The 23,603-nt window shown below is 40.2% G+C and overlaps 1 protein-coding gene across 1 annotated transcript in view; it reads left to right on the top strand.

Annotated features, from left to right (window-relative positions):
* Positions 1-788: 788 nt before the first annotated feature.
* cdh7a (cadherin 7a) overlaps positions 789-23,603 on the top strand; it is a gene marked incomplete at both ends in the record, with an annotated part of 51,690 nt that continues 28,875 nt past the window's right edge. Inside the window, 6 exons of the mRNA XM_083668973.1 lie at positions 789-1,025; positions 17,683-17,977; positions 18,850-18,969; positions 21,050-21,217; positions 21,686-21,873; positions 23,253-23,506. Coding sequence (XP_083525099.1) covers positions 789-1,025; positions 17,683-17,977; positions 18,850-18,969; positions 21,050-21,217; positions 21,686-21,873; positions 23,253-23,506 — 1,262 coding nt within the window. The remainder of the gene's footprint in view (positions 1,026-17,682; positions 17,978-18,849; positions 18,970-21,049; positions 21,218-21,685; positions 21,874-23,252; positions 23,507-23,603) is intronic.

Here is a 23,603-nt window from a genome sequence, read left to right as displayed (position 1 = left end):
CTTAGTTATACTGAAAATTGTGTGGTTAACCAATTCAAGAGAGAGATTTTCCAAATGTGTGTTAGTTTTATTTTTTTATCTGAGTAGCCATGATGTTTTGGGGCTGAAACTCCCTATTTTAGTCCGCAATTCTTTCTCAGTCTGAAGTCCTATTAGCCCCATCCATTTACAAACTTAGTCCAATAAAAAAATCTATATTGGGGAAATGAGGAAGGATTTTTTTTTAACTATTTGAAGTCTCCATTAATTTCATTGGCACCACTCTTCTAATATACCCCTCTGACTGTAAAGACTCAATGCAGAACAAGATTCTCTAATCATCTAATCTACCATGCCAAATCACTGGTACTTTAACAAGCTCTGTGGTCAGGTGATCACACTGACTGGTGTCATGGTGTAATTTTTTGTGTGATATACTATAATTTGTTATACTGTACAATTTGTTACCATACACATTATTGTAGGCATACGTCCATCTCTCTTATTTCTCTCACCCACTCTCTTTCTCTCTCTCTCGTAGGCTTCTGTTATCTCCCCTTGCTCAGGTGTGAAGGAGTCCAACCCTCAACCATCATCTTGTTCTCATGCAGTGGCATTCCACTACCACTCTCCTTGTCTCTGCTGAGCGAAACACTCTCTTCAGATCGACTTTTAAAACAACAGATACCAGATAAGAGAGTAACTTGAGTTTCTCCCCTGGATTATGGACAGTATTTCTATGTGAGACTTTCACTGTTAATGTTCTTGTTTTTTTGTGGTTCCTTTCTGAGGATTTTTATTTGTTCAAGATGAGACTGAACTGTACCCCCATGTGCAGCATGGCAAGCGTCTTGACTATTTTGCTCCTACCCCTTTTGGAGATGGGCTGCTCCGGAATGACCTTTAACTCAGTGCCCCTGCCTCGCGCCCAGACCTACAGGACCGGCGAAGCGGGGTTGCTCTACAGGCAGAGGCGGAGTTGGGTGTGGAACCAGTTTTTCGTGCTGGAGGAGTACACTGGAGATGACCCACTCTATGTGGGCAAGGTAAGGGTGCTTCTCTCATTTGGGTTGTATATTTATGGGGAGAGGAGGGTAGAACTGCTGGAGTACCCCAACCTACACAATGACAGAGTGGGCTATTTAGAGGCATTTTGGAGTTGTAAGTATTAACAAGGACGGTTATGAATTACAAGGTTGGGTTGAAAAGTCCATCCCCTTAAGCAAGCATGACACAAGCTAAACTCACTAACTGCCAAAGAATTCTAGAACACTCACCACCTAAAGTGCCAAGTTTTTTATGTGGTATTTACCTAGCAACAATAATTTGATTGGCTACAAAATAAAGCATCATCATTTATGCATTTTTGGTGAATAAAGTCACCCATGGCACTCTAGAATGTTAACAGTTTGGGCGACTTTACTCACCCTCGTCACTAAATGAGTTAAGCGGTGACATTTCAAGAGCCTCACCATTTTTCTCGTTTATGATCTGAGGGAAAAGCAGTAGCTCCAGTATCAAAGAGGCTCATCTAACATGAGCGTGTAGATATCCTAGTTTTTGATACTATGACTATATGACAATATACATGTTTCTGAACCTCGAGTTCAAAGCTTCCCTTAATCTCTCAAGTGTAATCAGTATTCACACAGATCTCTCATGTAGATAGTACTGTAAGGCATACAGATGAACATTTGACTTTCATTTGGGAATCAAAGAGGTTGTTTGAGCATCAGTCTCTTATTCACTGGGTGGATTTAACAAAGATGGCCTCGTGAAAGTGAAACTGAGAACACACTGGGTTTAGTTTTGTCAGAGATGGTACTAAATTAAATTGAAATATTTCTACAAGGAGTTTTGCGAGAGAAATGGAAGATAGGTGCTATACAGAATCCGTGCCTGTATAGAATATTTAATTGGATGGAAATAAGTTTAACCGGTTTTTATTGCAAAGGTCTCCAGGCTTCTGAACAAAGAGGTGAGAGGTAGCCTGGAGATCAAGAGCAGCATATGTCTGACCTCATTACACAAACGACTGGACAAACGAGAGGAATGGTTGCTGAGTTGAAAGAAAAGCATCAAACTACCCCTCAAAATATTATACACCCTCATGCCAATCCACAGTCGTCATAACAATATTGTAATATATCATTACATCATTATTATATTGATATACAAAATTGGGTGGTGCACGTCCTTTTATTCAAATTTCAAGGGAAAATCTAAAATGGCCCTGTCTGGGGTAGTGGCTAGGGGTCGATATACAGTTAGGCCCTCCTGCCTCACCAACCTACAGTCACATTTGTCTCTGTGTACTTGTGTCGCCACTCTGTTTACTCATCTGCTTCATCATAGTTCCCCCATTGACCTCAACAATTCCCCAGTCTGCCTTCACAAATCAGAGGACACAGAGCCTCCCTCAAGTCTCCCAGGCATAGGAATGCTATTCTCTCTCCAAGAGAAAGGCTCAGCAGACCAATCAACCCAATGCCTCCAGTTGTTCCCCACTGGGGTATATTTAGAGTTGTATCCAAAAGTGTATACGCTAAGACATGTGTAATCAGCCAATTAAGGAATAGAGGCACTGCATGTTGCTGTTTGTTGAGATTGAGCATTCATGTCATGCTTGTCAACTTTTTATTTGGTCAGAGTTGACGTTTGTGCTTTGCAAAGCAAAAATACTTTTTAACAAAGCTGCAATAGCATTGTGTCTGGCATCGGGGAGGGAGATTCAACACAGAGAGGCCTTTGGAGCAGCAGTGTGCTCTTAATACAGTGCCCTGCGTAAGTAATGGGGTAGTGAAGCATTTTTTTCGTCTTTTGAACTGCAAGTTGCAAACCACTACTGTAGGTAGCCACAAAAAGGTACCCACAATTGCTGACAAATTACTCACCTTCCTCCACTCCAGCCCTATATTGTAATTCGCTGCCCATCACAGACCAGAGTTTGGTCTGTCTGTATAAATGACTGAACCCTCATCATCCTGATCGCCTGTATGTATTACAGCAGAGATCTTGTCATGGTTCTGTGATCTGTCTAATGAGGCTAGGGGGTCTATAACGGCATGCACTTGTTAATATAGCCTCACTAAGCTATGTTACGTATGTTGCCATGTTACACTATAGTTGTCATAGAAAACATAAGTACCAATTTATTTAAGTCCCTCTATCTTAGTTCACTCCTTAATATATCGATAGCAACTTGCACTCTGGTGGATACCACACTGGTAAGGTTAGCCCAAAAGCCCGCACTTCCAAGCTGCGTAGCCTAAACAATTATTTGAAATGCATAAATTAGCACAACCATTTTATTATGTTCGTGATGTAAAATGGAATTTATTCGAATTCTCTCAAATATGCAACATTTTGGCTACAGTAAAATCACTATTTGCAAGTCAATCTTTTATGCAGGAACTAACAAAATGTGTTAAATTAAGAATTTTACTGTTCTAGGGGAGGATTCGGTTTGCTTTGTACTCAGCATTCAAATTTCATCTATTGCCATAGGGCAAGACTGTCGGCTAGACAGATCGTGACGCTTTAATTTGTTAATTGGAAACTATTTGAGCTTGTTGTAAGGAGAGCTCAAGCAAGCACACACAAGAGCTGCAGCAAAATGTGTAGCCTACAGATCATGAATGTCACACATATCAAGAATGTGACTCGTTGGATATGAGCAGTAAAACAATGAAAATATAATTTGTTTACAGATTAACAGTTGTGAGTTTCATATATTAAGCTATAGCCTAAAGAATCTTATTAATAATAGCATAACAACATGACAGTTTACTTTCACTGATCACAGTATATGAGAAGGGCTAATCTGCTATACTCTCCCTCACTGTCCCTCATTCTAGCCCCACCTGCTTGCTTCCATTATCCCTTGACACCCTTCTCAGATGTATTCTTGTCATTGCACATGGCAAGTAAACTTTTTTGGGATTGGTACATGAAAACTCTCATTTCAGTCATGTGAATCAGTCACCCTTAGCGTTGCCACTGCCAATGCTCTACCAATTGGACCGCTCTTCTATGTCTCAATTGTTGGAAACTACATTAGGAGGAAATTGAAAATTTGTGACACAGTGTGACACAACAAAAGAGGCTTTCATAGCTAGAAGCCCAAACCTATCAAACAAAAGTACCCACAGCTCAAACTGTTGAATTTCCATTGTATTACTTTTCTAGCAAGTGTCTAAAGTAAGGACCAAAAGTGAAGTTTCATCAAAATAATGATTAATCTTTTGTGGATATGTCCTTTGTCACATGTAGGATAATAGCAACACATTAAAAAGGCCTTGATTAATATAGTAGAATAGGTAAAAAATTACAGCCCTCCACATCACAAAGATGGGAGAAATTATTTTACTTGTGGACTGGGTGTGGACTGGGTGTTTTGTGTTACTTGGCAACAAAGGTCTTGACTAATGTAGAGTAGTAGAATAGTTAACTGATTACAGCCCCTCATACTGCAAAGATGGGAGTTTTTTGTGTTACTTAGCAACAAGTTTGGCTACAAATATTGTGTTGACTTAATAACCAGACTAACATAATAACCACATCAGAGCAGTTTTCATATGATGTTACTCTTTATGTATTAATTAATTTGAATGAGGCTATATATTGCGGTGGTGTTAAAATAGTTTTATGCCAGTAATACTAAATGGCTGGTATATCCCAAGTTGAATTATTACTGTTCCTATTTTACGACTAAAGATAGCCTCTATGCTTGTAGTGTCATTATTGTCTTGTCTTATTGGCCACATGTGGCTCGATGAATTATTCCCAATGCTCTATACATTCCTATAAACATCCAAGACCAGCAGAAGGGTCTGTGAACTACCCATCTGATTATTCCAATGCATGTGACTCAAATTAGTGTCCGTGGCGACTACTTACATGAGAGGTTGATTAATATGTGTATGATAGGCTGAGCCTTAATAAGACTGTCAGGGTTTAATAACGTGGCACAATGAATAAAATATGGATTGCCCTTGTCTCCAGAGGTCGCTAAGCAATATCGCCAATTATTATGGATGAGTACAGTATAAGAATATGCAAGACATTGAGGAAGTGTTATTATTACAACATTACTGTATACTTACAAATGTTGTGGCTCTGTTCAGCATAGAATAGCATGGAGCAAGGTCCATTGCTACTTAATTGGTCCTCTGTGTTTATAGTATCACCCTGGGACTTTCCAGCAGCATTCACAATCAAACTTGTTTGTTTAAGTGTTGGATGTGTATACAGTCATGGCATGCCCTTTTCCCCCCAGTGCAATGGACCTAAAACAAAAAGCTTTTTTCCCAGAGGGAATTCCCGTAGCAGAATTCTACATGATCCCTCTTTCTGTTGCAGTCCCTAAAGTGTACTGAGGAGTGGCTTGTACACATCGCAGTTTTTCCTCCCTTGTTTGGCGGGTCGCTCTAGAGGAGAGAAGCGCCTTTGAATCTGGTCTAATTGGAATGGATCCTTTGATGGTGAAAGCCTTTGCTGGCAGCATTGGGGAATCCGCAGGGCCGCCACACCACCGCTGTTGCTGCAGCCTATTAGCATTTCCTGTGCCGCACTGCCAAACCACCCTCCGACTTGCACTTCACCTCCTAAAAGTGTGCCTAATGAGGGCCAGATTGGGAAAAGCCTCTTTGTCCCACCCTGCCACCCTAACAACCCCCACCCCTCCCATCCCACCATACCACAGCACCAGCTCCAACCTCCCTCTTTTACCCCTCAATCACAGAGTTTGCCCCTCAGTCCGCCTCAATACCACTGAAAAAAAGCATGTCTGTCAGTACCGTGAGTGAAAGCAGATTAAATATGCGGTTAGTGAGTTCTCTTCTCTTTTTTCCACACCATGTTAATGATTTGCAGGAACTGAGATATCAAACAAAATTGTGGTGAGCTAAAAAAAAAAGAATAAAAAAAAGATTGCATGCTCTCCCTCCATTTCATGTTCTGGATCAACAAGCTCTCTCCACCAAATCGTCTTTGGAGTGATTCCTAACATGTGTTTGTTAATGAAATGCAACGCAAGGTCTTTTAATCTAGCTCCCAGTCTCCGCCATGGCCATTTATCAGCCGAACAGATGAAAGTCATCAGGTTGGCAATCACTAGCACTTTCTCCTGGCGTGTCTTGTGCTGCAAAACGGGACCGTTCTGTGTCTTACAGAGAACACACACATTATCACACAACCTCTGCATGTGTCGCACATGCACGCACACGCACACGCACACACACACACACATGCACACACACACACACACACACACACACACGCACGCACACACACACACACCTAATATATGGAATATGAAGTCTTCCTTTCATGTAATTAGGGAGTTAGGATGGAGGCAGTAGCATGAACAAGCTCCTTTGATTTAAGCCAGCAGACTTCCTTATATGCAGATAATATGAGCTGACATCAAAGATTCTAATTGACAATGATAAAGAAAAAAGCTTTACAGCAATCCGTTTGCATTTATATAGCACTCTTCAGATGCCAAAATATTACAAAAGGGTGTGAAAAGAGTTTTTAGGTAATGAGTCTGGAGCCGACAGACCCAAGTCCAGCAAATCAATCCAAAGCTATTAAATTCAAATAAAAGCCTTTTTTTCACGATACGACCCAGGGTTGGATGTTTGGTTCTTTACCTGATTCTTAATTACCCATGGCATTCTGTTGCTGTCTATTTAGGGATGAGGGCTCTCATACAGACAAAGCTTTCTCCACACAAGCTCTGTACGCGAGGCAGCAGGAGCCAAGGTTGATCCTGACTGTTCACTGTTTGGTGTTATAAACAAAGACTTAAAAGTGAGGCCCTGAATGTGAATCTTTTCTTTCTCTCCCTCTCTCTTTCAGCATATCTGCCTCTTTTTCTCTCTCTCTCCTAGAATGTGAATCTTCTCTCTCTTTCACTCCTATCTCTTTCTCCATTATTTGGTCATGGCATTGGTGGTCTGTTTGTACATGACTAATCCCGCTGGTTAGACACACTGACGTGAGTCTGGGTTAGGGGACACAACTGGATGTTTGTACTTGCTATTTGATAGTTTTCCCCACAAGTGCGACATACTTCGACCACAGATTTTGAGGGGGTTTTCTTCTCAGTGAAGCCATCTTTAGCTAGATTGCTATGTCTTTTGTGAACTAGTATTGTTTTTCTTCCTTTGACCCTCATACAGGGGGAATGTTTCTGGTAGCACACCTCAAGTTTCTGCCCCGGTTGTTCCTCCATTTGGAGCCACATTTCGCAGTCGTGAGATTTGCTAAAATGAAATGATGACAAATACTTTACTCAGTAAGGTCACTACCATAGAATTCTATGGCCACTCCCACTAAGGCCAATTTTGAGCGGTTGATATTCCAGGCTTATCTGCATTGTGTGCTATAGCCTGGGGATAATATCTAATAATATATGCCATTTAGCTGACGCTTTTATCCAAAGTGACTTACATTGCAGTGAGTGCATACATTTTTTCAGTATATATGGGGAGGAGGTTACCAGTCGATTAAACGTGATTGTCCCCCACAATAAAATCGGGGAGGGGACTATGGATCATTCTCTGTCCGTTCTCATGTCACAAGCTTCTGTCCATTCATATGTCACACACTTTATCTCGGACACCACTGGGACCATTTTGACGAAACTTGAATGTGAATGATACCTCTTGCGATTGAGATTACTCAGCAGTTTTGATTAATCTTGTGATGGTGCGGCTAAAGTGATAAGTTGTTATCATTAAAAATGTCATTAATAGGGTGCAAAGAGGCCAATTGACTGTTTCAAATAATACTGTCAAATCCTTGGAAATGAATCAAATAAGAACTACAAGATCTAGTAACTTTTCAGCCTACCTCAAATCAGTGGACTGTCTTCAAATAAACTCAAAGCTGTAAGAAGCAAGACTAATAATGAATCAAATAAGCACTACACGTTCTGGTAACTTTTCAGTTTGAAAAAAAATGCAAAATTACTTTTGAGGTTATGTTCAAAGGAATGTAAAGTTTCTGAAAAGATGCATGTGAAATAACTTGAACTTGACAAAAACTCAAGCCTGCTAATTTTTGATAATCCTGAATATGTATAGCTTGCTTCGTAGTATACCCCTCTGCTGCAAGTATGATATCATTCCCTGAGTATACTCTACAAGAGTCCAGGGTTCACATATTATGCATCATAATATGACTATATATTATACTATATACAATATATTATTACATGTTATTTCGGGTGGTATCCCCAAGGTTTGGAAGGCATGTGCCCCATGTGCTCTCTCTCCATAAAGGTAGTGACCTCTCCAACCTAGATAACTACAGCCCAATATCCAAGCTATCTTGCCTTTCCAAAGTATTAGAGTCCCTGGTCAACTCCCAGCTAAGAACCTTTTTATCTTCTCATTCTATTCTAAATGTGAACCAATCTGACTTTAGACCCGGACATAGCACAGTCTCAGCTGCTACGCTGGTCTTAGATGATGTGTTAAATTGCCTAGATCAGAAAAAAAACATTGTGCTGCTTTATTTATAGATCTCTCCAAGGCATTCGATACGGTTGACCATTACCTTCTGTACTCTTTCAGAGGTGGTCTGAAATAGGCCTGGATCAGGCTTCATGTAGCTGGTTTAAAAATTATTTAATGGACAGAATGTAGAGTGTATTACCTGATAATAACAGTTAACAAAGGGCATAACAAAGGGATGTTCCACAAGGATCCATTCTTGGTCCAGTTCGATATATTATTTACATTCACAATATTGGATTATCTATAAATAATTGTAACCTGCATTTATATGCCAATGACACTATTGTATATGCTATTTCCCCCATGATTGACCAGGCTCATTCTGAGCTACAGTCTGCATTTACTTTCCTACAGAAAACATTTGTTGAACTGAAAAACGAAGTATATGTTATTTTCCAAATCACAGAAAAAATTATCAGATTTATGCATATGTACTTTGGGTGGTGCCCCCATTGAGAGTGTCCCCGCTTATACACTCACAGGCCACTTTATTAGGCACACCTGTTCAACTGGTCGTTAACGCAAATATCTTATCAGCCAATCACATGGCAGCAACTCAATGCATTTCGGCATGTAGACATGGTCAAGACAACCTGCTGAAGTTCAAACCGAGCATCAGAATGGGGAAGAAAGGTGATTTAAGTGACTTTGAATGGCCAGACCGGTTCGAGATGATAGAAAGGCAACAGTAACTCAAATAACCACTTGTTACAACCAAGGTATGCAGAAGACCACCTCTGAACGCACAACACGTCGAACCTTAAAGCAGATGGGCTACAGCAGCAGAAGACCACACCGGGTGGCACTCCTGTCAGCTAAGAACAGGAAACTGACGCTACAATTCGCACAAGCTCACCAAAATTAGAAGATTGGAAAAACTTTGCCTGGTCTGATGAGTAGCAGCTCGCATCAGATTCAAGACCCTGGTGAACAGCCCCTCCCTATCTGCAAACGATGGTCAGTCCCCAAACCTCAGCCCGATCACCTTGTTCTTCTACCTCTGCTGCCACTTGGCACCGCCATTTCTATGAGGACGTAGTGGTAATTCTGCTCAGTCACGGCTCTTCTCTGTCTTGGTGCCCCAGTGGTGGAATGAGCTTCCCACCACTTTCAGGACATCAGTCACTACCTATCTTCCGCCATAGACTAAAGACTCATCTCTTTAGGGTACACCTGGACTCCTCCACCTCCTCCTCAATCCTCTCCACCTCCCTACAATACCATACAAATTGAATAAAAAAATAAAACAACCCCCCCCCCCGATGGTTATACAGTATGATTCAGATTCAGTGACCTTCATACAACAAAGACGGGAAACAGTTTGCCTATGTTGTTTGTGAAGTTATCTAAAAAATGTGAAAAGAGTCCAGCAGTTGTTAAGAGATAATAAGTAAGACTACTAATTGAGCTTTATTCAGGCATTTTTTAGACCTCATATGTAACATGCATCAATCCCTACAGCTACAGTACACGCTATACCTTTCCCCCACTTGTTGCACTAGAGAGTATCAAAGAATAACAGAAATGTGACTTTATTGGACAGAGTATACCTAACTAATTGAAATGTATTGGTCCATGTGCTATGACAGTTGTCAAGTTTGTTATGTCATGGTTGTGTTATGTTATGACAGATATGACTGTTTTTCGGCAACATACTGTTTGAAGGTATTTATGACCTTTTTAAACACTGTGTTGTCTTTTACAACTAGAACCCCCAGAGAAAGAAAATAATATACTTAGAAGTGTTTTTCACAACATCCTCTCTTTAAATAAAGGGGATGATTGAGTTGAAAGTATTCAATTAAAGGGACCATCTGTACAACGGCACCCGCCAGTTTCAGTTTCAGTCACAGTAATTGAATTTGCCCAAACAAATCCCTCTGCCTAGGAGGGCGCCGCGCCAATCCGACGACAGGCCCATCATTCAAAATATGACACGCATCTCAACACCATGATTTGATAGGAGGTTTACATGCTCACCAGGGGAGAAAATGCTGGTTGAGGGAGAGAAAGTCTGAAATAGTAATTGATGTGTGCTGGCAGGCAAGACAGCACCATATTCCTAATCAGGAGACATTTGCGGTGAGAACGGTTGATGATGTTATGTTAACTACGCTCCTCTGCAATAGAGGAAAAGAGACAGATGAACACTAAATTAGCTGTGTGTAAAAATGAGCGCGGTTTGTAATCTTGGCGTGTAATTGGTGTCCATTGTGTGCCAGGGACAAATGAGGGCCGTTGTAATCGCCCTCCTCATTTGTCTGTTTTTATCACCAGTCAATATGCTGCATTTCATAGTCTGGCTGCTGTCTCCCTATGCACAAGGATATTATGGGATGGTCATTGAGTCACTACCAGGGTTTTTGCCTTCATTTATTTGAGGGCAAGGTGTGTGTGCATACTGCAGGGTTGGGTTGTCAACTTCACCTTTGTTTTCATTTCATGTATTCATTTTTTTCAGAATTCTTCTGAGTAGTTTTATTTTTTGTGGGATGTAAATGTTGATTCCAGGGGAGACCCCAGACCAAACTAGAATGGTAGATTCCAGGGGAGACCCCAGACCAAACTAGAATGGTAGATTCCAGGGGAGACCCCAGACCAAACTAGAATGGTAGATTCCAGGTCCAGCAAGCAGAGTGGACCCTGTCCTCTCATAGAATACAATAGCTACAGTGCTGTGTTGGCTAATATCAAAAGATACACAAAGGCAATTGTTATTTGTTTATGTAATATTTGTTTATGGATCCTTTATTTATTCTATATTACAGAAGAGCCCTGTAGATAAAAGAAATATCCAAACAGACAAAATCACACAATATTTCAACAAAATAAAGCAGAGGGGGGGAAATTTTAATCTACAAAGGAATGAATGGAAAAAAGGAAAATAATAAAAACAATGATATAAACCTAAGACATAAGCAATCTATATTAAAACAGTTAAAAAAGGTAAATAAGGTGTCCAATGACTCTAGCTTTAGTTCCTCCTTAAGGCCATTCCAAGAGCATGGGGTATGAATGCTTAAAGTCATTATCCCAGAAACTGTGGAAGCATAGGGAACCTCCAAAATGTTTCTGGAGAAGTGCTTTATAAACAAAAGTAAGCCAATGGCATGATTTTTGTTTAGCCAGGGAAACCCAACCCACATTCTGGTATAGAATACAATCATGAGTGGTATATCTGTTGCTGGTTATAAACCAGAGTGTGCTGTGATTTATACAGTGCCCTGCGTAAGTAATGGGACAGTGAAGCATTTTTTCTTCTTTTGGCTCTACCCTCCAAAAGTTTGGACTTGAATTCAAACAATTATTATGAGGTTAAAGTAGTGTTTATCAGCTTTTACTTGATGGTATTAGTATACATATTGGTTTCACCATTCAGAAATTACAACACTTTTTATACATAGTACATTTCACATTACCTAAAAGTGAGGGACTATTGGCTTGACAGGTGTTTCTGGTTCATCAGGTGTGTTCCGTCACATAATTTGTGCAGTCATAAGAGTATTGGATTTAGGCTTTTTCGTTTGCCTTTGGTGTCTGCTATTGGTATCTGTCAACATGAGGACGAAAGAAACGGCAATGAAAGTCAGGGAAGCCATTATGAGGCTGAAATATCTGAAAAAAATCGATCAGAACCATAGCTGAAACCATAAACCTACCAAAATCAACAGTTTGGAACATCATTAGAAGGGAAGAAAGCACTGGTGAGCTCAGAAATCATAGATGGCCTGGTAGGCCAAGGAAGACTTCTGCAGTGGATGACCGAAGAATTCTCACCGTGATTAAGAAAACCCAGAAAACAACTGTCCCACAGATCAGGAACCCTCTCCAAGAGGTAGGCATGAATGTGTCAGAGTCTACCATCCACAGAAGACTTCCCCAGCAGAACTACAGAGGCTACACTGCAAGGCGCCTTCACCCCTGCTACCCCCCTGTACAAGTTCTCTCCTGCTAATGAAATAAATAAATAAAAAATAGCCTACTGGCATTATGACTGCCAATGGACCCTGCTGTGAGCATTGATTACTTTGTCTTATGATGACTGTTGGATAGATGATTCACTTACTTAAACAAATGTATTGTTGTAAGTCGCTTTGGATAAAGGCATCTGCTAAATGCCATATATGTAAATGTAAAGGTGCAAACCACTAGTTAGCCACAAAAACAGTACCCAAAGTAGATATGCATAAAACATCAGATGCATTTTTCTGTGATGTGGAAAATGCCATATACTAGAACAATTTCAATTTAACAAGGGCTTTCTGACGAGCAGTGAATGCAGCCTGAAGCTCAGAAAAAGCCTGTTCAACTGTAGGGGCAACATAATATACAACAGCATCATTGGCACACAAATTGAGGTTATAGAACAGAAAACCCAATATTGTTTATATAAATAGTAAAAAGTACCGGACCAAGATTCAAGCCTTGTGGGACACCCTTTGCTATATCCAGAAAATCTAGAAAAACGCCATCAGAAGATATACATTGCGTTATATCCATTACATCGTTTTCAAACCATCTTCATGAAGCCTGGTTGAGACCTATTTCAGACTACTTCTGAATAATTAGGTAATGGTCGACCATATCAAATGCCTTGGAGAGGTGTATGAATAAGGCAGCCCAATGATTTTTTTGGTCTAGGCAATTTAACACATCATCTAAAGCAGTAGCAGTTGATATTGTACTATGTCCGGGTCTAAAGCCAGATTGGTGTACATTTAAAATAAAATGGGAAGTTACAAATGTTCTTAACTGTGAGTTGACCAAAGACTCTAGTCCTTTAGAAAGGCAGGATAGCTTAGATATTGGATGATAGTTATCTAGGTCAGAGGGGTCACCACCCTTATGGAGAGGGAGCACATGGGCTGCCTTCCAAACCTTGGGGATAACACCTGAGATAATTGTCAGATAAAAAATATGAGTTAATGACTCCGTAATCAGGGGAGCAGAAAGCTGTAACAGGAAAGAATCAAGTATATCAGCCCCAGTGGATTTCCTAACATTAATCTTAAGCAAGGCATCAAGCACATCACAAATAGAAAATTGTTGAAACGAAAACAATGGTTCGCTAGTAGTTGACTGAACTGCCAACAAGCCAGCAGAGGTCTGTGAGAGGGAAGTACAGTCAACCGACCAAACATCGCCAGCTGAACAACCATCGCCAGCTGAACAACCATCTCTCAACAAACAACAAACATGCAGAGATAAAATGCTGATTAAAGGCATCACTTATCGTATTTCTCAGTAACAAGGCCAGAGTCTGTCATAACTTGCTTTGGCAGGGAAGGAGAGGAATTGCCACACTTCAAAGTATTAACTATTTTCCAGAATTTAGTAGGATCCCCAGGAGAATCTAGATATTATTTAAAAAGTAGCTTGATTTAGCTTTTCTTTTCTTTTTTTATAGAGGTTGTGCATCTATTCCTCATTTGTCTGAAAACTGCCAATCAACTACTGAGTCTGTCTTTCTAGCTTTTGCCCAGGCCAGTTTTTTTTAATTGTCAAGAGATAGTTCAGTAGAATACCAAGTGTTAGACCTATCCTTAACTCTAAGGTGTTTAAAGGGGGCATATTTGTCTGCAAACATAGAAGAGTACAATTCTAGAGCCACTTCAGGGTCAGGTATGCAGTCAATACTGAAAATATCAGAGTAATATAAATCATGGAGAAATTATGTGTCAGTGTGTGTGTGTGTGTGTGTCGGGGGGGGGGGGGGGGGGGTGGGTGTGTGGGGGTGGCTATTGCGTTTGGTGTGGAACCTGTGTGCTAGGTTGTAATGGCCCATACATTGACACAGGAGGCAGGTGGATGGACAGTCGAGGTGCAACCCTGGTGCAATCACAGGACCATGTCATGAATGTCACTGAACTCTTGGTTGTCCCAAATACTTGAACTTCAACGGCAGATTAGAAGCACACTGTTTAGCTCCTTTTCTCTTCATCAACTCACATAACGGTTTTGGGTAATGTTAAAATGTATTACTACTAGTTACGTAGACTGCTTACACATAATGTACTGTAGATAATTATCATTTAAGAGGTGTGTGTGTAAGCAGTAGTTTATAAGGAACTGGGAACTGCATTAACATTTTATTTTTTATTTGGAAGACACTTGAGGTAAATTATCTTTTTCGTGGCCTGGCCAAGAAATCAGCTCATAGGAAGTTACGCATAATAAAAGCCCTGGGAACTTTAAAGAGCAACCACTTGGAAGAGCGTAGCTGGTAACTACTGGTATTAAAAAAGAGAAGGTACGAGGGGAGTTAACCCAGGATTGCTTTATAAATGAACATATACCAAGGTTGCTATCTGCGAGAAGATAAATATGTCCAGCCTATCATTTGATAAAGGGTACAGTGATGGATGAGGAACTTTGCATTGGTAATAAACCTACAGTGCTAGTAAGATTGCTTACCCATAATGTGCTGTACTGTACATAACTCTATTGCTATGTCACATTCTGTTTGAGTAATGGCCATTGTCTTTCACTACTGTATTTGGTTTTCTTTTCACGTTTTATTCTGTTTTACTTAAAAAAATAACATAATTGACTTGATTCGAATAGCGTGGCTGATTTGCTTACATAAAAATAGTCTGTCAACCTTTATCCCCAGTGGCCCTGTTATCCCCTGTTTGCCTCGATGCCGTAAATACCCTTACCCATTGCTGTCCTTGTTTTGAGCTACTGGGTGCTTGCATAGGAGTTCAGTATTTCTGGAGGCTCTTTTTTAAGAAGATAGAGGTATTAGAGATAGTAGAGATATTGTCCTCAGATGTGACATTCTGATCAGTTGTGTGAGTTTCAGTTCTGAGTTTGTGATTGGCTGTCCTATGGAGTAATAAGAGATGAAGAGAGGATGTAGCCCTCTCTATCCTCTTCAGAATGACAAATACCTGCCACGTGTCCTTGGTCGCTTTGACTGTTTCATCACCTCTTTTCTCTTAGCATCTGATGCTGATAAACTTGCTATCGTAAGAACCAGATCCTTGACCGAGATACTAGTGGAACTCACAAATCTGAGACAACCCTATATAGTTCTTCATAGAATATAATAGTGAACGCTCAGGTTGTGCACTGGATGTTTACTGGTTGTGCATGTTTATTTTATGTCTGAAGCATTATGGTGAAATGAGAGACGCGAGAGAGAGAAACAAGTCAAAACACTGTGTTTGCCCCTGAAACAGAGGCAGATTGTATTATCATATGCAGAAGTTCTTATTCAATGTCTATGTGGGTGTTATGCTATGTTGTTTGCTCATTATTATTTGACAGTTTCACCTTGTGGTAAACCCAGATAATTCAGACTAAGGGATTGATAAATCAACAAGCTAGTCTGTATTTGTTTACCAGCTGTTTTTCCAGCACCTAAACCACCCAAACCATTCTTTGATGTTGAAATGTTATTGTGTAACCCAGGGTGTGTTGGCTTTTCTTCTAGCCCTGTACTAGCACACCTGATTCAGTTGGTCATGATCTTGACCAGCACTGGATCTTGGCTGCCCACCCCTGGCATAAACACTGTTGAACTGAGTCGTTATTGAGGAGTCATTTCTAGACCAGCTTTGAACAAATTAACCAATGGCTGGAAACGAAGCAGCGAGTGCCCATGTTGCATTCAGTTCTTTTTAAACATTCCATTTTGGCTCAAAGTGTGGCACTCTTTGTATGGGGAAGTTATTCCATTTTGCACTGTGAAAGCAAGGAGGAAGTCACTCAAAAAGAGCATAGAGCTGTGCCGTGGAGACCACGTCTTGTTATTGGGGTTGCAAGCCTTTGCTTACGAGTGAAGGTGGATGTGGGCTTATGTGTTTTCTTCCTGGCTCAATTACAGATGGCTGAGCAGAACCCCCCACCCACACGCTCTCTTTCTCTCCTGAGACTGGAGAGGGTGATATTGGGGACCTAATACATATAAGATGGTTTCAATATCAAGGGAAAAAGCCAAGAGCTTGGTTTGTGGCCCAGGCGCCTTAAGAGACTATTAGCCCTTAGCTATTAAACAAAGCTTTTCAGCCAGAGAAAATTCTTCTTTATGAAAGAGAAAGAGGGAGAGAAATAGAGGGGTGTGTGTATGAGAGCTAGAGAGAGAGATGCAAAGCAAAAGAAATGTAGAAACTTAAGTTTTTCTCTGAGAAAGCATAATTCTTACTCTCCAAACACATATTATTGTCATGGATGGATTCCATGGGTGGATTGTGTGCATAATAATTTTCCATTGAGAAGTGCAAACGACCCCAGTAAGCCTAAAAACTTGAAAAACTATGTTTTTACATAAAGCATTTTGATTAATGACCTCTAACATTAAACGTGTAAAGAGATAAATAAAAATAAATGTTCAATGTTATAAAAAGAAAAAAGAAAAAGTGATGCTTTCTAATGAGTCCTCCAGGAAGAGATACTAGAAACAGACTGTTAGTTCGAACACAGAGGCAAAATATTGCGGTATGGTAAACCATCTTTACTAAATAGAAATGGCACAAAACACATTTTCTTGAAAACATATCTGGCAAACTGGGACACCTGGAATGGTACCTGAAAAATGTACTGTTTGTTCTACGCTGATATATTGTGTTTAACAAGAGATCCTCTACCAGGAATACCAATTGCTATTCATGTATTCAGAAAATGATCTGATTCTGCAAAGACAGAGGGTGTGAAGAAGAATAACATACTGTAACAACTTCACATAATCTCACAAAAATCCCAGAGGTCTGTTTTCTGTATGGATTTTTTGACCAGAATCAAAATATTTCAACAGTATATGCATAGGCAGCATTCTTTTGTAGTTACTGTTACTGTTACTAAAAGTATTGTAATGTAAGAATAATGTGCATGCATTTTGTGAATCATCATTAGATGTACCTAGTCACCCAATGTATTCATAATTTGTTTATAATGACAGCCAATTGAAACATAACAATTACAACAAACACAAAAATGTAATCAATGACTTGATCTTAGCACTGGTTCTATCTTAGGGAAAAGAGACAAACATTTTAATATGTTCACCAATAATTTTGTTGTATTATGTGCAACATGTGGAGAGAAGTAGAAGTAGTTTATTTTTGAAGGGCAATAAACATCAATCAGGAAGTAATTCAATCAATGATTTTTTCTTTGTGAATGCAATCAGTTATGAGATTTCCCCCCAACCCCCCTTCTTCTCCCGTTGTAGCTACACTCTGATGTGGACAAGGGAGATGGACGGGTGAAGTACGTACTCAACGGCGAGGGCGCCACCTCCATCTTCACTATCGATGAGAACACAGGGGACATCCATGCCACCAAGCGCCTGGACCGTGAAGAACAGCCCTACTATACGCTACGCGCGCAGGCCAGGGACCGAGCCACCAACCTACCTGTGGAGCCTGAGTCAGAGTTCGTTGTCAAGGTCCAGGACATCAATGACAATGAACCCAAGTTCCTTGACGGACCTTACACAGCCAGTGTCCCTGAGATGTCCCCTGTGGGTGAGTGAATGCACGAAAAGTATTGCAAACTATTCTTATTCGACATACATAGAATTACTGGCACAAGAACATGGATGCACAATAGGTTTTACACATTGTACGTAAAGAGATTAATTGAAGATAATATCTACTTACACACATTAAATATGTCACCTCAACATGTATACATATATAATGTGATACAGTCAGGATCTTAAATCACACTTGTAACAATGTTGGCTAATTAGCTTATACAATATGCATCTACGTTACACATGAAATGTGTGCATTCAGGCATTCACCATAACATGACACACACAGTACCATGGGGCAGTGTAAAGCAATGAAAGTGGGCTTGGCTGTTTCATTGCATGTCAGCATCCTGTTTCTTGACACCCTGGTCTAATTATAATGATCAGTTTTCTGCCCATTTGACTCAACATGTTCAGTTCTTAGCTGTGACACAAAATGGTAAGGTTCCCAAACATCTTTATGGAGTTTGAGAACTGAGAACTTTTAACAAAGATTTCTCTCAGTGCCAAAGACTCATAAATACTGGTCAAATTGAATGTTGCTATGACATTTAACCGTAAAAGTAAAATACAGTCCCTTAAGTGTGTTTCTCTTTAAGTGCCACCAAGTACTGTACCAAAGTGATGTGGTGACATTTTCTGTATAAATTTAGAGAAATATGGAGAACGTCAAGAGCAGAATTATTTTACAAAACTGGCCAGCATAGGGCGAACACATAAAAATAAGGGGGGAAATTGTCCCAGAGGACATTTGTCTCCAAAGGCAGCTATTTGTAATCCTGACCATTATGGAGAAGTATTGTTGGAAATGATGAACAGCCTTTTCAGGGGTTATTATGAACATATGGGTTTTCTTTATAGGCACATCTGTGGTGACTGTCCTGGCAACAGATGCAGATGACCCCACGTACGGAAACAGTGCCAGGGTGATCTACAGTATCCTGGAAGGCCAGCCTTACTTCTCAGTGGAGCCCAGGACAGGTGAGAAACCCACACCAAACAGAAGCAGTTCAGTCCATACCTGAAAGTGATGTGTCCGCAATATAATTATCATCTTGTATCTAATGACTAAAGCTGATGCCAAATGACTCAACCACCAGTGTCAGTGGTGTAAAAAAAAGTGAAAAACATGGATGTGTGAATTCATATAAATGATAACTCTCATGCTACATTATTGTGAAAGCAAATTAATGTCAGAGCCAATTCTAACCATTTTAGAATATTTTATGAATGTCAATGTTTGGTTTGTAGATTGATACAGTACATTAAGAAATGTTTTCTCACATAGCCAATGGCATTAGTCATGTCTGGACTGATTGTCTCCTCAATTTCAATAAATTATTGCTTATTCATTTTAATGAAGTTAAGGGGGGTGGAAGGGGTCCACATGATGAGTTGTTATGAAGCTCTCCCTCAATGCAACTTAAATTGGCAACACATTATAGTCTGATTGAGGGAGATCAAAATCTTCAATGCAATCAACTGTCTTCATTCAGATTTCTGTCGAGTCATTTGATGTTCCTCCCATTAAGTATATATCCCATTATATATCCTCATCAGTTAAAACAACTTCTTGATTAAACATTGTTGAAAATGGTGACTTGACTTTTATCTTTGAGAAGTGCATCCATGCATTGGTGCACTCTAGCGGGAGTGGAAAAGGAAGACGCTATGAATTTGAGCTCATAGCTCACAATGTTTTTGATTGATCCCCAAACATTAGGGAAAACCATTATTCCATAGAAAGAGAGGAAGTCAAACAATGGAACTAACATTAACAAAGCTGAAAGAGGCATGAGTACAAAATCATTTTCAAAAACGTTTGTCACAGGAACCATTCAGCCATATCAAGATGTTTCCAGCAACCGGAATACTATGTACTATATATAAAGTTACACCACTGACTGCGTAGTAATAAGCAACATACTGCACCTTTGTGCTTTCTGCATCAAAGATGTGATTCCATTTTATTTTCTTACTCTGACAGATGGTGTTGTATACAAGTGAGGTAAAAATAACCATATTAACCTAATCATAAACATATTTTCAAGTTAGTGCCCACCTCTACAGAAATGCCTTCTCAATATGGTCACTTGAGAGAAAGATATGTTGAAATCTATGACTATGCTTTATTACTGTCTACTGTATCTATGCAAGATTATTTATATCTGCAGATCTGCAGAACCTCCATTTGCAAATATACTTTTCAGCATTTGACTTTACATATTGCATTTATGCACTCCTCTACATATTGCATTTTATAGAGTGATGTACATCTCGATAGAAATGATGATGCGTTTATGGTTTCACACAGCTCTAAGAAATGGGTCTAGGGATGGCAGTGTACTCAAGGGAGTTGAAATTACACCTCCCGCTGCTGGTGTAGTCAGTTCCCAGATTAAAACGCTCACCTCTGCCACCAAGGACAGTGTTTACGATCTAGTATTGACTCTTCTGAATCACCCACTGAAGTGGAGTATAAGCATTAGGCAGGCACACTGACCAAGGGTGCAGGGGGTCAAACTGTAATCATGTTCATGAGCGATGGCTTACAGCATGGAGCGGAGATTCTCTGACGTTTATTCCATTACACCAGCCAGAGATTACAGAATATATATTATCATACCAGGTACAGTAGAAGCTTCTGCCCCCAACAACTCTCTGAGATGACCATAGCTGACTTGAACATTCGCCTGAGTTATTGATTAATGTGTACGGTATAAAAGCAAAAATGAATTTCAGTGGTCTAAATACGTGTATTCTTGAAAGGTAATCAAGCAAGAAATCCAAAAATCAGAGAAAGAAATAACCCTCCCAATACCAGGGAAAATGTTCAAAATCCCAAAGTATTCTGATATTCCAAAAGTAAATGCTCTAAACTATTAAAATATATACTATAGTCAAGCAATCCTAGCATTTCAAACATCATAAAATGTTGAGTCACTTTTGCAGCCCTAGCGCGACCAGAGTTCCATTCATCTGATATTCATTTACCTGAGTGCATCCTCGGCTGATGTCACTCTGATATGTAATGTAGAATGAATGGAACCCTTCTATGCAGGCCTTGTGAGGACAGCTCTGCCCAACATGGACCGGGAGGCACGGGACCAATACCTGCTGGTCATCCAGGCCAAGGACATGGTGGGCCAGATGGGAGGGCTCTCTGGGACCACCTCCGTCACCGTGACGCTCACTGATGTTAACGACAACCCACCACACTTCTCTCGCAGTAAGATCCTTGTCTTCAACAACCCTTTGGTTCAGCATCTATCTATCTATCTATCTATCTAGGAAATGTGTTTTATAAGCAGGGTAACATGATTAAATACGTACACACAAACCATATGCAAGAACATTTTAAAACAGACCACGGAGTAACATACAGTATACTGTACCGTACATCATCATATTGCATCATGCTGAGGTTCTGGGCTTGATTCCAGCATTAAGTACAGTTCTGATACAGTATGTGATAATGATTGCTTAGTATACAGATTTTCCTAAAGTACATGAGTCTCTCGCCAGTCACAAATTAAGTTATCCTACTGGTGAAATGTTTTAGTAAAGTGCTCTATCAGACATACATAGACCCACACAAGGGCTATCTCAATCTGCACCTCCATACAGAAACCCAGAGAGCACAGTGGAACTGGTCTCATCAAAAACATGGTCTGTTTTTCCCCCTTTTATCTTGTAGAAAGCTATCAGTTCAGTGTGCAAGAATCCTTGCCAGTGGCAGCAGTGGTAGCCAAGATAAAGGCGTTGGACTCAGATGTCGGGCCCAACGCAGAGATGGAGTACCGAATTGTTGATGGGGACAGCCTGGGGATGTTCCGAATTGCCCCCGACAGAGACACACAGGAGGGACTCATCACTCTGCAGAAGGTATGATGCAGATCATCGTGGCTCAACGACGTGGTTCCAAAGTCTAGTGAAAGCCAGACCTGGGTCAAAATAGGGTTTGTTTTCTTTCAATTCATTTAGGTAGGCTACTGTACCACTTTATGTTGTTTTTTCAGTTCAATGGTCCAAACAGGATTGTCAAACCCTACCCACCCAGAAAGCTAAAGCAAGCAAGCCAGAATAATCTTTGGTAACACTCTCGGAACCACCTAGGCCAGGCATAGTCATTGCGTGTCTGGTAGAGCCTTAATTGGTGGCTGGCGGTAATATTTCTATATAATATAGCTAGAAAAGAGTCTACGAGCAGCTGGCGCAGTTCCACTCATCAGACTATTTAGTATGTTCGCTCTTTACAGCTACCTATTTCTACATCACTATTTGTTTTATGTGCTGTATTTGGAGTTTATTTCTATTAAAAGTATTGCATGAGCAGACAAAACTACTTAATTGAGGTATGTCATGTGAATTGTTGGCGGCTCTCTGTGATTGAATTCTGACAATGTGGCATCCTGGCAAATAAAAATAGTAACTGCCACTGACCTAGGCTATGCATAATGTATTTGTAGTGTCTTACTGTATATTGCTCCCATAGTGCATTATGAGACTTGCATTTAGCATCCATAACAGCTACCTATAACAGCAATTATGAAGACATAAAGGCATTTGTAGGGCATAATGCAGAAGTGGCTCATACTGTAGATAGTTATGCCAAATCTTTTCTAGTCTAACCCGAGAAACTCAGCAACCTGTTTATTGAATCGGGACTTATAGTTACTGCTTATTGGTTTGTACACACATTGAAGAACATGTGTACATTATCTTCTAAGTATATTTTTGTGACGATCACAGGCAATTCAAAGCATTTGAGTTCAATCAATAGATTTAAAAGTTGAAAAAAGTGAGACCACTTCTCTTTGAACTTGAGATAAAGCCATTGGCTCTTACAAAATGCAATTATCACTAGAAACCACACACAAACAGTCATATTACTTCTCATTGTATAGTCAATATGTTGCTTATCATTTAATAACTGACAGGAGAAATAAATGAGGAGCTGTGAGGGTGCTTCAGAAGATATTTTCAGAGCTGTGTATCTCTGTCTTAAAATCAATATTTTTCCATGGCATGGGTCTGTACTGTAAGTCAATATGAATGTAGAGTTCAGAGATTAATGGAGGTTTATATGGGTTCAGAACACACTTGTATGTGTGGACAAAACAAGGCCAAGCTGTAAAGAGTGCTTTATCTACTGTCTATACATTTGCTTTCTTTCTTTGTTTCCTTTTTTATTGATTCCTTCCTTCTCACTGTCTTCATATCTTTCCATCTATATTTCATTCTTGCTTTCTCTCGATGGGTAGAGTCTGGACTTTGAGACCAAGTCGAGCTACAACTTCAGGGTTGAGGCCTCCAACCGCAACATTGACTCGCGCTTCCTCAGCCTGGGACCGTTTATCGACACAGCGACTGTGCGGCTGACAGTGGAGAATGTGGATGAGCCCCCCGTCTTCTCCTCGCCACACAACAAGATGGTGATCTCTGAGGCCGCGAAGGTGGGCGCCACCATCGGGACTGTCTCCGCACATGACCCAGACTCCACCAATAGTCCCATCAGGTAGGATTTTTAAATGTTTTAGTATGTATTAGGCAGTGGCGGGTCGTGTATTTTACACCTAAGCCTTCAGTGCTATCCTCCCGCAATTAAACCGCCT

The sequence above is a fragment of the Argentina silus genome, assembly GCF_951799395.1.
Source record: "Argentina silus genome assembly, chromosome: 1".
Classification (NCBI taxonomy): domain Eukaryota; kingdom Metazoa; phylum Chordata; class Actinopteri; order Argentiniformes; family Argentinidae; genus Argentina; species Argentina silus.
This window is presented reverse-complemented; position numbering and strand designations above follow the sequence as displayed.